The 12,775-nt window shown below is 35.6% G+C and overlaps 1 protein-coding gene across 1 annotated transcript in view; it reads left to right on the plus strand.

The window, feature by feature from the left end:
• Window positions 1-12,775, plus strand: part of Polq (DNA polymerase theta) — a 68,046-nt gene that overhangs the window by 28,344 nt on the left and 26,927 nt on the right. Inside the window, exons 17-21 of the mRNA XM_070028867.1 lie at window positions 2,736-2,879; window positions 3,811-4,007; window positions 6,887-7,127; window positions 9,626-9,819; window positions 11,623-11,760. Of these exons, the coding sequence (XP_069884968.1) occupies window positions 2,736-2,879; window positions 3,811-4,007; window positions 6,887-7,127; window positions 9,626-9,819; window positions 11,623-11,760 (914 nt within the window). The remainder of the gene's footprint in view (window positions 1-2,735; window positions 2,880-3,810; window positions 4,008-6,886; window positions 7,128-9,625; window positions 9,820-11,622; window positions 11,761-12,775) is intronic.

Raw genomic sequence — 12,775 nt, forward strand, 5'->3', positions numbered from 1 at the left:
TGTTAATAAAATTTGAGAATTTGATCTTCATTTCATAGAACATATATTTAATTATTACTTTTATGTACAGTATATCATTGATGTCCACAGGTATATAATTCCAAGGAAGCCCCTGTTGAAGAAAAATAAATGCTCAGGGTGCATAGAGTTTAGTACTGTACTATATGTGCTTCATTTATTTTTCCTGTAATGCAACCCAGCTTCTGTTAAAGATATACTGTCAACAATTTAGCCTTTTTTTTTTTTTTTTTTTTGCCAGTCGTGGGGCCTGAACTCTGGGCCTGGGCGCTGTCCCTCAGCTCTTCAGCTCAAAGCTAGCACTCTACCACCTGACCACATTGCCACTTCCGGCTTTTTTTGCTTAGGTGGTACTGAGGAATCGAACCCAGGGCCTCATGCATGCAAGGCAAGCACTCTACCACTGAGCTACCTTCCCAGCCCAGCAATTTCACCTTTATCACTTAAATTAAGCACATTAATTTTTACCTTACTTTGTTTTGGGTGAAGCATATTTTTATATAATTAAGGGCAGGGAAACAGTAGATCATACACTGACACAAGCAATAATGGGACTAAGCTTTTCTGTGTCCACTGAGTTATGTTGTGAATGTATGAGCCTTTAACGCTTTTTGTTTTGAGATCTTCATTTAATTTAATTAATTAGGGAATTTACTTATTACTAAGTAGTTGTACAAAAAGGTTACAATTCCATGTGTGAGGTTATAAATACAGTGCTTCTTGATCAGTGTCACCCTTTCATTCTTCCCTATGTCCCCCCTATCCCTACCCTCAAGTTACATAGTTCAATTTTTACTTAATGTACATCGATTATTCGACTGTATCTGCTCACCCTTCCCCCACTCATGCTTCCCGCACCTTTGCCCACCTCTTGAAGCATGTTTTCACTTCCTGGTATTTGTATTGTTTAGCAGTATACCCCTAAGTATACCCCTCATTAGTCTGTGGGTACTGTAAGTGCATTGAACCCTATGAATATTATCATGCATTTTTTGGTATGTTAGATCTAGCTTCCACATATGAGAGAAAACATCTACTGTTTGGCTCTGAGCTTGTCCTACTTAACATTTTTTTCTAGGTCCATCCAATTTCTTTGGATGAATAAAATTCCCTTGTATTGTTTGTACCACATTTTCTTAACCCACTCATCTATTGTAGGACATCTCAGTGTTTCCATAACATGGATATCTTGAATAGTAAAGCAGTGAACATGATGTATGTGCAAGAGTCTTATTTGTAATGTTCTAGGTAGATGCCTAAGTGTGATATGGCTGGATCATAGGGTAGTTGTGATAGGTGGTTGTACTAGTTTTCATTCCCATCAACACTGGTTTCCCCCACCCAGCCCCCTGCATCCTTACTAGTATTTCTTTTTTTTTTTTAATTTAATTTTATTGTCAAGGTGTACAGAGAGGTTACGATAATGAGTATATTTCTTGTCAAACATTGTTACTCCCTTTCTCATTTTTCTCTTTCTCTCCCCCTCCAGCCCCATCAAGTTGTAAAGTTCATTTCCATCACATTGTCTTGTGAAGGTTTTTTTGTACATTCTTTATTATAAAAATACTGTACAGAGGGGTTACAGTTACATGAGCAAGATACCTTACTAGTATTTCTTATTGTTCAAATTCTTTATGCTGGCCAATCTTACTGGGGTAAGGTAGAATCTCATTGTTGTTTTGAATTTCCTTTATGGCCAGTGATGTTGAGCATATCCTCATATGTTTATTGGCCATTCTTCTTCATTGTCTCTATTTAGCTCCTTTGTTACCTTTAATATTTTTTGAAATTTATTTTGACTTCATTTTATTAAAACTACATATTATAAAACTGCAAATTCATTGGCTTCTTGAAGCATTTGTATCTCTTCACAGTTTCATTTATCAAGCATAAAATTGAGCACATTTTCAATATCAGGCTTTATGCTAGAAGGATAAAAATATTTACTTAAACTTAACAAATATGTATCAAGTTTCTGTGTGCCAAATGTTTCCCTGAAATAAGATATAATTACAAATAAAACAGTTTTGTTCTTTGTGAAACTGGGATTACATGATTTTAGAAAATATTGACTGCAGATATAAAATCATAATATTTCACTGAAATATAGGACTCAGTAGAATTTCTTAGTTAAAAATTGCTGAATTTGCTATGCAGTTTCTGTGCAAGTGGTATTTGTTTCTGTTTGAGTGTTAGAAATTTGAAATAGAGCTTTTTTGTTTTCTTGTTGTTATTGTTGTTGTGGGCTTGAACTCTGGGCCTGGGCACTATCTCTGAGCTCTTCAGTCAAGGTGAGCACTCTACCACTTGAATCACAGTGCCACTTCCAGTTTTCTGGTGGCTAATTGGAGAAAAAAGCCTCATGGACTTTCCTGCCTGGGTTGGCTTTGAACCATGATCCTCAGATCTCAGCCTCCTAAGTAGTTAGGATTACAGGTATGAGCCACCAGTGCCCGGCTGAAATGCAGCTTTTTAAAAAATTGAGTTACTTCCCCTTTAGTCATTATTATGGATCTATTTTAGGAAATCTTGAATAGATTTTTCCAGATGACAATGATTTTAATTGATGACAAGTTTAGATAGATCTTATATAACCTGACTATGGAAGAATGCATATTTTAATATCTACAGATTTTGCCAGTCACTATTTTACATTTTCATTGTTTTAACCATTATCTTATATCTTTTATTTTCTATTTCACTTTTACTTCTATTAGTCAATTTACCTCAGGAAATCCCTACTATAGATGATGGATTTCTTGTTCAAGGCTCGGATGACATCTTTGTGGTTGGACTGGCAGTGTGCTGGGGTGGAAGGGATGCTTACTATTTTTCACTGCAAAGGGAACAAACACATTCTGGTAAGTAATCAGTATTTGACTAAGTCAGTGTATAATTAATGAAACATAATAGAAAGCGATCTTGCTTGTCAAGAGTAATTTACTAAGCATTATTTTAGAATTAAAAAGTTACGTGTTAATTAGAGAATAGCTAATATATATATATATATATATATATATATATATATACACACACACACACATACACACACATGTTAACTAAAATGAATATTTCTTTTGCTAGCCAAGTTTTTTTCTACCTATACCCTCAGAATGAATGATGAATGTTTTGAAAACATCTCCCTTAGTCTTTACTGCCTGCTGCATAAGATTGTTGTTAATGATGGGCCATGAAATTTCTTCTCATTCTTTCTCTGGAACTCATCTGTTTAGCTACAGAACCATAGTTTCTGCCTTACACAGTTTCTGGAGGAACCTTTAGAGTTGAAATGATTTAAGTTGGAAATGAATTGTAGTTATTGGACACACTCAGCTCTTGGTTGGTTTTGGACAGGAGAAAATAGTGTCTGTTCCTCAGCCAGAATGAAATACTTTCATTGTTTTTTGTAGGGAAATATTTTGGGTTTAGTAGTTTCTTGAACTTCTTTTATTTTGGATACAGCATTATATGGCTATCTTCTTTAAACTTCATTTAAAAATCTCTTAGACCTAAATTCTTCTGAAAATTGTAATTTTATTGATATTTAGTCTTGATATGTAGAATTTTCTTCCACATAAAATAAAGCATTTAAAATCTTCTAGCCCATCCATAATTTTTAGATTATATATTACTTCATCTACATAGTTGATAAGACTTGGATAAAGGCATGCTTGAATTAGCAGTCATTTAGAACTGATGCTTTGGTTTCCTGAGTATTTTTGAACCTGTTCAATAAAGATTAGTGCTTTAAATGAATGTATGTAATTTTTTCATTTTTTTCTTTTCTCCAAGAAATTAGTGCTAGTTTGGCTCCACCTTCTCTCGATCCAAGCTTGACTGTGAGAGACAGGATGCGGCATCTTCAATCCTGTTTGCAAAAGCAAAGTAATAAAGAACGTTCTGTAATCATCTATGACTTCATCAAGAGCTATAAAATTCTTCTTCTGTCTTGTGGCATCTCCCTGGAACAAAGTTATGAAGATCCTAAGGTTCTATGTCATATTTAATTTTATATAATTTATATATTTTTATATAATTCTTAAATGATTTGGTTTTTATTTAATTTTAGTAATGCAACTTGAAATCTTTCAGAAAAGTCACTTTTCTGTCCACTAATCTCACCAACTAAGAATAACATCTTCATGTACTAAACACTTCTATGTAAATGAAAATAGATGTTGCAAATTCTAGGCCCTTAAAGTTTTACTACAGAGATTAAAATTTTTTTTTTTTTACTTTTTTTGTTACTGTGGTTTTAACTGATGGCCTAGCAATCAGGGTATTGTGCTCACTAAGCAGGTTGCATTTTACCACTTGAGCCAAGTGGTAAGAAATTTAAAAGTAAGAAAAATTTTAAATTTGATCTTAAGTTTCAAGTTGTTTGTCCCATAGTAAATTGAAAATGAAATTAAAATTTTGTTAGGATTTTTCACATGATTTTGAGAATGACTGCAAAAAATAGGAAAGTTTATGAATTAAGATGTCTAAGCAAACCACATAACTAGTCCTTGAGAACTATTCTATGCAATTAAAAAATGTGCATTCTGGGGCTGGGAAGGTGGCTCAGTGGTAGAGTGCTTGCCTTGCATGCTCGAGGCCCTAGGTTCGATTCCTCAGCACCACGTAAGCAAAAAGAAAAAAGCCGGAAGTGGTGCTGTGGCTCAAGTGGTAGAGCGCTAGCCTTGAGCTGAAGAGCTGAGGGACAGCACCCAGGCCCAGAGTTCAGGCCCCACGACCAGACCCAAAAAAAAAAAAAAAAAAGTGCATTCTGGGGGCTGGGAAGGTGGCTTAGTGGTAGAGCGCTTGCCTTGCATGCATGAGGCCCTGGACTCGATTCTTCAGCACCACATAAACAAAAAGAAAAAGCCAGACGTGACGCTGTGGCTCAAGTAGGGTAGAGCGCTAGCCTTGAGCTGAAGAGCTGAGGGACAGCGCCTGGGCCCAGAGTTCAGGCCGCACGAATGGACCCCCCCCCAAAAAAAGTGCATTCTTCATAATAATGACTTTAAGTTATCAAAGAAGGAACGTTATTTTATTGTCATATGCATTTTTTAGCATAAAACATTTTCAGAAGACATGCCTTTTTTTTTCTGCTGATACTGGAGTCTGAACTTAGGGACTTGCTTGCATACTTTGCTTGTTCTGGTGCTCAACCACTTGAGCCATGCCTTTGGCAGGAAAAGACATTTATTTATAATCTTCAAAGATTCATCTCTCCCCCTCCCCCACCCCTGTCTCAACTTTCATGTTGAGACATGAAAGCTATTAGAGTTTATAAATTTTAGTATTGATATAGTTTTTACTAATATATGGTCAATAATAATATGATGCTTTAGTTTCTTAGTTTCTTTTGATAAGAAATATGTGGATCTCAGAGTCTTGTGTATGCTAAGCAAGTACTTTCCTACTGAGCTACATCACCAGCCAAGTTTCATAATTCCTTTTGGTTTTCATTTTTGCGGGGGCAAGGATTTTAAACTGTCCTGTCAATATCAATATAGAATATCAATTTTGATATTCTATGTCCCAAACAATAGGAGTATTATGAACTTCTCTCATTCTAGATGTGTATAGTACCTTCTTAAACTACTAGAAATAGTCTCTGCTTTTATGAATCAAAACACTTTTTATTTATTTATTTATTGTGATATGCATTCCTTTTTTTAAATTGTTTTTTGGTTTTAGAAAGTCTTGTTATGTAGCCCAGGCTGGTTTCAAATTCACAATATCCCCCTGTGTTGTGGTTACACGTAAACTCCATCATGGCTGACAATAATCACATTTTTGAGTAAGAAGGTACATAAAATAAAGTATCATTTTAATATTAAATATGATATAACTTTTCCTCAGACTCTCATTGAATACTTCTGGTCCAACTTCATTTGTACCCTCAAAAAGCAAATGAATCATATACAGTAAACACTGGTTATTTTGTTGGCATCTGGTTCCAAGACCATCACTGAGGAAAAACCACAAATGCTTAGTATGCTTAGAGTTTTATACTCTAAACCTGTATCATATGGATGCCATAATATGTGGCTCTGAGATTCCATAATGTTAAACTACACAGTAAGCTACATTAGAAAAATTATTGTTTTACATATTAATACTGCTCACAAGAAGCTGGATTTTATTTCATGCTCTTTATCTTGAATACTGCAGATGCTTGATTCATTCCTCCCCCCCCCCCATAATGTTGTACAACTTCTGTTACAGTCATGTTGGATTTAGACATATCTAAAAATTTCACTTTGTCACTTAAGCACCTTACAGGTCCTTTTGGCTTGTTAGGATTACTGTAACTTTTACCTTGCTTTTTGAATGTTATTTGCTTTTTTGGAGTCATATTTTCACAAAATTAAAGACAGGGAAACTCTCAGCAGATCACACAGTAATATGGACTGACTGAAAGCTGTAATGTGTGTGGAGGAATTTTAAACTTGTTTTTCAAGGTTGGTTAAAAATGTGCCTAATATGCACATAAGGCAGGCTTACTGTATTAACTTTCCAATGTATTAATAGAGTTTTGATTTTCTTATGCTAAATCTAATCTATGAGCTGCTAGATCAACTATTAGAAAGTATAGGTTTTTCAGTCTTGTGGGAAGCCAAAAACAGTTAGGTGATTCTGATGGCCAACTCCTATCCTGAAGGGTTTCTGAAAAAGAAATGACAAAACATTTATGCTTTACATTTTATTGGAAGAACTAAGTAAACCTAAAACTATCAAGGCTATAATAACTTAGCCCAAATTAATTTAAGACCAGTGAATAAATGTTAAATAAAGATGAATGAGATTTTTCCACTTTTAACAAGTGTACAGAAATGTCTTTATTAAAATAAAATATTCTGGTTGCTCTCCCATTCAGGTGGCATCCTGGTTACTTGACCCAGATTCTAAAGAGCCAACTCTTCATAGTGTGGTTACCAACTTTATTCCCCATGATCTCCCACTCCTAGAAGGAATGGAGGCAGGCCAAGGAATTCAAAGCCTGGGGCTGAATGTCAGCACAGAGCATTCTGGACGGTACAGAGCATCTGTAGAATCTATCCTCATCTTTAACTCCATGAATCAACTCAACTTTTTGTTGCAGAAAGAAAACCTTCATGGTAAAACCAGGTTCCTGTCATCTTTATATTACAGACTGGAGATAAACATGTATTACATACATACATACATACATACATACATACATACATATATACATACAGTTTGAGGCCATTCACATGTGGACAAATTATACATTTTATGTAAACCTTAACCCCTGGATTGCCTCAGGGCCAACAAACTTTTTTCTATAAAGCATTTGGCTTATAGGCCAAATAAATCCCTAGCACAAATACTCAACTGCTATTGTGTCATGAGAGCTGCTATAGACCATCTCAAAACAATAGTTGTGGCTCTCTTCCAATAATAATTTTTTTTATTGTGAAAATACCATACAGAGGGGTTACAAGCCAATAATTATTTTAATGAAAACATGGATCCAGTGATAGTTTGGCTATAGTTTGATAACCTCTAGCTTAACTATAATGAATAGGAATAATGACATTTTATTCAGTGGTTGTCAATTATATTTGATCTTTATCAAATGATTTTCATTAATGCCTACAAGATATATTTCATAGGTTTAAAAACATGAACTGAGTTCTTTTCAGAGCTTTTAACAGTTTCTTCAGCAAAGAAGATTTATGTATTTTCTTTTATCTCGATATCAATTTGTTGGGAAGTCCAAAATACTTTGATTTTTAAAAGTATAATTAATGTTATGGAAAAGATGGTGAAGGGAACAAAGTTGACGGGATTGTGTCTGATAAATAGATACAAAAACCAGCAGACCAATGAGTTGTTTACACAGAGCATTGTTTGGATTGGGGCTATTTCACTTACTAACAGGCCTATGGCAAACTATTGACATTCTCTACATCTGGTTTTTCTAAGCTGTTTTAAAGATTAAATGAGAACTACAACCTGCTTATTGCTGTATTAGTTTATTATTATGATTATTTTTACCTTTACCACAAGCTCTCTGTTCTTTCCAGTATTATGGGGTAGTATAGCAGAGTAAAGACCAGACTGACTTGTTCATAGAAGGCATTCTTTCTCAAGTGATGTTCATTAGCAGCTCCTGTTCAGTAACTATAGTATTTCACTCTCAATCTCTCTGAGCCTGTATAGGCAGATCAAGGAGTGAGAATTGGCCCCAGGCTTCAGAACTGCTTTCACATATATGTTACACAATGCTGGATCATCGCCCACGTCCTGTCCTCTGAGTAGTCTGCCTGTAAGATTCATGTCTTGGGAAGTCTGTGTAGTTCCCAGACACTGACTTCTAAAGAGGCTGATAGGAGTTGGTCTATAATTTTTTAGAGATGTTCTGGTAATCACAGATTTCTAGAATGATGAGATGGGTGTAATGGTACTCTTAAGTACTTGGGAGGCACAGGTAGGAGAATCATTAGTTTGAGGCCAGCCTGAGCTACATAGTAAAGCCCTCTCTCAAAAACCCAAATCCTGGCTGGGCACAGGTGGCTCACACTTGTAATCTTAGCAACTCAGGAGGTTGAGATCTGAGGATCACGGTTCAATGCCAGCCCTGCAGGACCGTCCCTGAGACTCTTTATCTTCAGTAAACCACCAACAAACCAGAAGTAGCACTGTGGCTCAAGTGGTAGAGTACTAGCCTTGAGGTGAAGAGCTGAGGGACAGCGCCCAGGCCCAGAGTTCAAGTCCATGACTGACCAAAAAAAAAAAAATCTAAATCCTGGAGGTTTAGTTCAGTGGTAGAACACTTGCCTAACATGTGTGTGGCCCTGGGTTTAATCACCAGCACTGGAAAAAATGAAAGTAATTGTGTGTTCAGTCTGAGAAAGGACTATTCCAGACTTAACATAGTTTTTAAGTATCTTTTTAAAAGAGGATTATAATTTTCTACTCCAGAAACCGTACAAGAAATATCGATTCATTATTTTTTTATTTTCACAATTTTTAAAGTGCTTTGGAAGTGTCTTCTTTTCTGAAAACTTAAAAAAATGAGCAATTAGGGGGTGTCAAATGCACTTTTGTAGTATTAGGTTTCTTAATCATATAATCTATAGAATATAACTGAGGTGCATTGAGAAAATGTTTTTGGAGAAAATATAGAGTGCTATTAAATGTGTTTGGAAAAAAATATTTTAGGATATGCTTATTTATGTTAATGACTTCCAGATCATTTTCTCTTTTCATCCTTCTGTTTTCTGGAAGATAGCTGATTTTTGTTTGGGTGGGAATAAATATTAATAAGAGGCCATATCTTAATGTGATTTAAGACAAAATATCCTTATTCTCTTCATGTGATCAAGTAGGTCTTTTCTAGATGGTTTTTAACAAATATGAGATAAAAATCTTGAGTCTTGGAAGTATACTTCTCTCTTCTAGTCCACACTATTCACAAGATTGCTAGCTCTTCTACACTGTGTAAGTTCTAGTGCTTAAATGACCTGTTCTTTGCTGCCTTTTATTGTTGGTTCAGAACCTACTCAGTAAAACTGGATCTTGAAGGACAGCTTGGGTAGCATCTCTGGATTGACCTGGACCAATTCTGTGTTATTGTTTTTTCTTTCAGATGTTTTCTGTAATGTGGAAATGCCCTCTCAATACTGCTTGGCCTTGCTAGAACTAAATGGAATCGGCTTTAGTACTACAGAATGTGAAAGTCAGAAGCACATCTTGCAAGCCAAGCTGGATGCAATTGAGACTCAGGCCTATCAATTAGCTGGCCACAGCTTTTCCTTCACCAGTTCAGATGACATTGCAGAGGTGGTACTATGGGAGTAGGGATATTAGAAAGTGACATTTAGCGTGAAAATAATGTGAATAGAGAAAGAAGGGCAAGGCACAAATATATCTTTCCCTCTGCTCCTTAATTTATTTAATACCAAATATCAGTAAAGCAAAACAATTGGTTAGAATGTATTAGGAACAGTCATAGCTGAAGATTAATAAATTATGTTTATATGTGATAGAGAGGTAGGAAGGAAGACTTTTTGAATGTAGGTTCCAGGAGGAGATTTGCCTAGATCAGATATCCATTTATATTTTTTCTTCTGAAAACTACCTATTCAATTTACTTGCCCATTTATTAATAGAATTATTTGATGTTTCGCTGTTTAATTTTTTGAACCCTCTATATATTCTGGATATTAATCTGGTGAATAGCTATAGGTTTGTCTCTTACCCGAAGGTAATTGTTTCTTTTGCTAGGCAGAAACTTATTTTTCTTAATATATATTTTTTGTTGTAAAGACTGTATGAGGGGTTATAGTTACATGAGCAAGGTAATGAGTTCATTTCTTTCCTATTGAACATTGTTACACCATCCTTTATTTTTTTTCTTACCATCTCTTTCCTTCCCACCTCCTCAACTCCTCCCGGCCCCTGGCAAAATTGTAAAGTTTGTTTTCAACATACTATCTGGTACATCTCATTATTATAAGGAGTCATCCTGAATTCTTATTTCAGCATTTTGTTATTTCCCTTCCTCCAAATTAGAAAAATGTATATACAAGATGCAGGGCACCAGAATCAAAATACTGTGACAATAAAGGTTGTACAATGGCAGGGCAGGAACTTTTTGATTTGATCTAGTCCTATCTGTTAATTCTTATTCTTATTTTTGGGCAATTAGTTAGACTCCTGTTCAGAAAATTACCTGTGCCTATAACTTTCAGTATTTTCCTGTGATAGATATGCTCTTACTCTGAGTTCTTTGATCCCTTTGGAGTTGATTTTTGTGCAGGGTGAGAGATAGGTGTCCCTATCTATGCTACCAATTTTCTCAGCATCATTTGTTGAACAGATTCTTTTTTTCTCCAGCTGTAGCTGTGAGATTTTATTCCTGAGTCTTCTATCTTTTTTCATTGGTCTTTGGATCTATTTTTGTTATTATGGCTCTATAGTATAATTTGATGTTCATTATATAACTAACATTGTTGTTTTTACTCAAGATTGCTTTTTTTTTTCCTTTTTCTGATACTGGGGTTTGAACTCAGGTATTCATGTTTGCTCGACTGGCACTTGAGCCATGCCTCCAGCACTGCCAATCCAGTGTGGTCATAATGATACTTTTTGTGCTAAGTCCCTCTAAGACTCAGGATCACAGTGGTGGGACTAAATAGTTTTTCAGACCTTCTCTGGTAGAGTTTTCTGATTTTGTGATCATACAACAGCCACATAGGCTCCCATATTGACTTTTTAGGAGATTAAATGACTGAGCAGCCATTTTGGTTATCACTTCAAGAGGTATTTGAGAGAATGCAGAATCCTTGGTGTCATTTGCTAGTTGCCAGTTGCTCAGCACAGGATATACATGTTCTTATTATTGTTTAAAAGCTTTGCATTAGTATTATCTGATAGAGCCCAGATTAGGGTATGGGCAGCTTAGCTGATGTAGAAGTTTTCATTGCCATCATTTGTTAAAAATGATTGTTTTTAATTATCCAAAGATAGTCTTCCAACCCAAGTAAACTGTAGAAGACAATTTCTCAATTGACTTCTCTGAATTTTCTGCATGACAGTGCTTTTAATTTGATTCCTGGCTAATGCAGCATGAATTTCTTGCAGGTTTTATTTTTGGAATTGAAGTTGCCACCAAATGGAGAGATGAAAATTCAAGGCAACAAGAAAACTTTGGGTTCTACCAGAAGAGGGAATGACACTGGACACAAGTCAAGGCTGGGTAGGCGGTTCAGCACTAGTAAGGTAATCACGGGGGGGGGGGGGGCAGTTACAGGAAAGAATCGGAGCTACTTTTGGTGTTGTGACAAAATAGTTAATATAGCCCACCACTTAAACTTACCCAGTTGCAAGCAAAGAAATAGGTGGTTTGGTAGTCTACAAAATCTACGCAGACATTCCAACATGGGAAATCAGAACTGTACTCTGAGTTAGCAGTGTACTCTTCTTATCATTAAAACAATGTAGAGGCTTGTGCGCTCAGACCTGCTAATATTATTTATTTTCCTCCACTACTCTTGAACTTCTAATATAATTAATTTGTATAGTTATATAAACAGACAATTGTATGGAAGAATTTTTTTTTAAGTTTCAGGGAAAAATAAGTTTTCCACAAATTTAAGGTTTTGTTATTTTTCAAAGGAAATTTGCTAATGTTAATGAATGGAAATTGTATGCATTAGGAAAGAGAAGAAAGATTTAATTTTACCCTTTTAGTTAGTGAAGTTTTAATGAAAAAGTAAAGATAGAAAATGAAGCTACTATAACTGTGGAGAGCTGAGAGTTTATTTGCTATTCTGTGAAATTTTGGTCAATATACTGTGACTTGTCTGGCTGTGGGAAGTGTCCATAACTGTTCTCCAGCACACTTTTTGTTTTGTTTTTTGGCACTGGTCTGGTCCTTCTCCCACTTGAGCCATGTCCTGCCTGTTGCTAGTTAATGAGAGATGAAGTCTTATAGACATTTTTTTTGTGCCAGTACTGGAGCTTGAACACAGGGCCTGGGTACAATCGCTTAGCTTTTTGCTCAAGGCTGTCATTCTACCACTTGAACACAGTTCTACTTGTGTGCTTTTTTGGGTGATTAATTAGAGAGAAGAGTCTCATGGACTTTTTGGCCTGGTTTGGCTTTGAACTGTGATCCTCTGGATTTCAACCTCCTGAATTTTTGGGATTATAGGCAGTACTCAGCTTTGTAGTACACTTTTTATTAGTCTCACTGGCCCTTTAACCTCACAAATATCTCTTCTCATGGAAACAT

This window comes from Dipodomys merriami, unplaced genomic scaffold (assembly GCF_024711535.1).
Source record: "Dipodomys merriami isolate MVZ:Mamm:240054 unplaced genomic scaffold, mDipMer1.0.p SCAF_2, whole genome shotgun sequence".
Classification (NCBI taxonomy): Eukaryota; Metazoa; Chordata; class Mammalia; order Rodentia; family Heteromyidae; genus Dipodomys; species Dipodomys merriami.